The 2,062-nt window shown below is 52.3% G+C and overlaps 1 protein-coding gene across 2 annotated transcripts in view; it reads left to right on the top strand.

Annotated features, from left to right (window-relative positions):
• DUSP26 (dual specificity phosphatase 26 (putative)) overlaps positions 1-2,062 on the top strand; it is an 18,093-nt gene that overhangs the window by 11,007 nt on the left and 5,024 nt on the right. The window contains exon 3 of one of the 2 annotated variants that reach the window (XM_011966498.1): positions 1,176-1,472. In XM_011966498.1, the coding sequence (XP_011821888.1) occupies positions 1,176-1,472 (297 nt within the window). The remainder of the gene's footprint in view (positions 1-1,175; positions 1,473-2,062) is intronic. The other variant, XM_011966499.1, reaches the window with a different exon arrangement.

Genomic DNA, 2,062 nt, shown 5'->3' with positions numbered 1-2,062 from the left:
AGGGGATTCTGCAGGCTCCAGGACCTCCTGCTTTCAAACAGGCAGGACCACAGGTGTGAGAGGATGGGAAGGGAGGGGTCTTGCCATTGTTGCCTCGCTGCCTGAAGGTCCCAGGGCAAGCCTCAAACACTGGTCCTTCCCAGCTCTGCAGCTCAACAGGTCATCTGAGACACACCTGCTAAGCCCCTGGTTATTGACCTCATGTGTTTTGTAGAGTCACTTGACTCCAACAGCCATACACTTGGTAATTCTAAGCCTCTGAGCCCCTGGACCTGGCAGGATCCTTCATTTTTCCCTTTCCTTCCTGTTTTCTAGCCCCCCACCATCCACCTCTGTTCCCCTCCCCTCAAGACACACACAGACAAAACACTCCAACCCTGCTTCTATTCAGAAATTCTCGCATTAGAGCTGAGATCTGATCAGTAATTTCTTAATGCTGATCCAAGGAGGGGAGTTTGCCTGTTGTGCACATAGATTGGTGCCTTCTTCCATAAGCTCGTGCATTCAGCAAGTATTTTTTTCCCAAACTTACTCTTCCTCTTTATTGCTATTCTCCACTCACCCCATCCCCCGCCCACCACACCCTTCCCATAGCAGGTTTATCTCTGAGGCAGTGGCAGGTCATGAAGGGGTTAAAGTGTAACTCTCTGGCACAGAGGTGGCAGGCCTGACATGTGTCGTGGCCTCAGCTGCTGTTGTCTCCCTGCTAATTGTCTCTGGATGGGTCTAAAGGTACCCCCAGCCCCATCCCAGCTCCCTAGGCTCTCTCCCTATAGCCCCAGGCAGATGAGACCCAGTTTCCAGCTGGCAAGATCCCCAGCAGTGGGGACAGCCACCCAAGTGCCAAGTGTGTGTGTGTGTGTGTGTGTGTGTGTGTGTGCACACGCGTGCTGGCAGTGGGGGTGGGGTGACAGAGCAGAAACCCAGCAGCTGGGCAGCTCCCTCTCCCCGTAAACAAGGACATGTGACTCTCCCACCTCGTTGCGTGGCAGAGCCAAAGAGCTGAGCAAAAGGTGCTGCTGCAGCTTGAAGGAAAAGCCACCCCTGAAGGCTCCCGCCAGAGCCAGGCTTTACCTTCTCTCCCTCTAGAATCTTCTCCCGAAGGACCGGCCCAGGGAAGGGAAGAAGCTGCTCTGGACTCACTCAAGTGTGTCTCACACCCCTTCCTCTTCCAGCAGCAGCTACCTGGCGACAGAACCCATCATCACCGCAGCCACTCCTGCAGCTGCCACGGTTTCTGCCACCTCTAAGATGTGCCCTGGTAACTGGCTTTGGGCTTCCATGACTTTTATGGCTCGCTTCTCCCGGAGTAGCTCAAGGTCTCCTGTTCGAACTCGAGGGACCCTGGAGGAGATGCCAACCGTTCAACATCCTTTCCTCAATGTCTTCGAGTTGGAGCGGCTCCTTTACACAGGCAAGACAGCCTGTAACCATGCCGACGAGGTCTGGCCAGGCCTCTATCTCGGAGACCAGTATGTATCGGGCAGACTGGGCCCACGGCAAAGCGTGTGTGTGTTTGTGTGTGTAAGAAAGGAGAAGGGTGGCAGACAGCATGGAGTGTTGTCATTGGTTCCTGGTTGAAGATTGAGGGGATAGGGCACATGGGCCGAGGGTAGAGTCTGCAGGTTTGGGAGAGTTTGGTCAGGATTATTGAAATGCCCAACTCTGGCCACAGTGTCTCTTGCCTGTAATCCCAGCACTTTGAGAGGCTGAAGCAGGAGTATCTAGAGTACAGGAGTTCTAGACCAGCCTCAGCAACAAAGCCAGACTCCATGTCTACTTATTATTTTAAAATAAAATAAATAAAATAAAAATACCCAACTCTGGACAGAAAGACTCTGTTCCAGTAATAATATCATTCATGTATCACATATTTATTATTATGTGCCAGCGCTACATACCAGGCACAATAGATGACTTCTCTGACCTTCCATCTATTGTGCAATGTCTCTGGGAAAAGGCAGTCACTGGAAGCCAGGAGCAGTAGGTAGGAAGCTGCAGGGGTTTCTCTTGAGACCAAGCAAAGCGGCAGTGCCTACAGAGATTCTGCAATTTGAGGGCT

The sequence above is a fragment of the Mandrillus leucophaeus genome, unplaced genomic scaffold, assembly GCF_000951045.1.
Source record: "Mandrillus leucophaeus isolate KB7577 unplaced genomic scaffold, Mleu.le_1.0 Scaffold761, whole genome shotgun sequence".
Classification (NCBI taxonomy): Eukaryota; Metazoa; Chordata; class Mammalia; order Primates; family Cercopithecidae; genus Mandrillus; species Mandrillus leucophaeus.
This window is presented reverse-complemented; position numbering and strand designations above follow the sequence as displayed.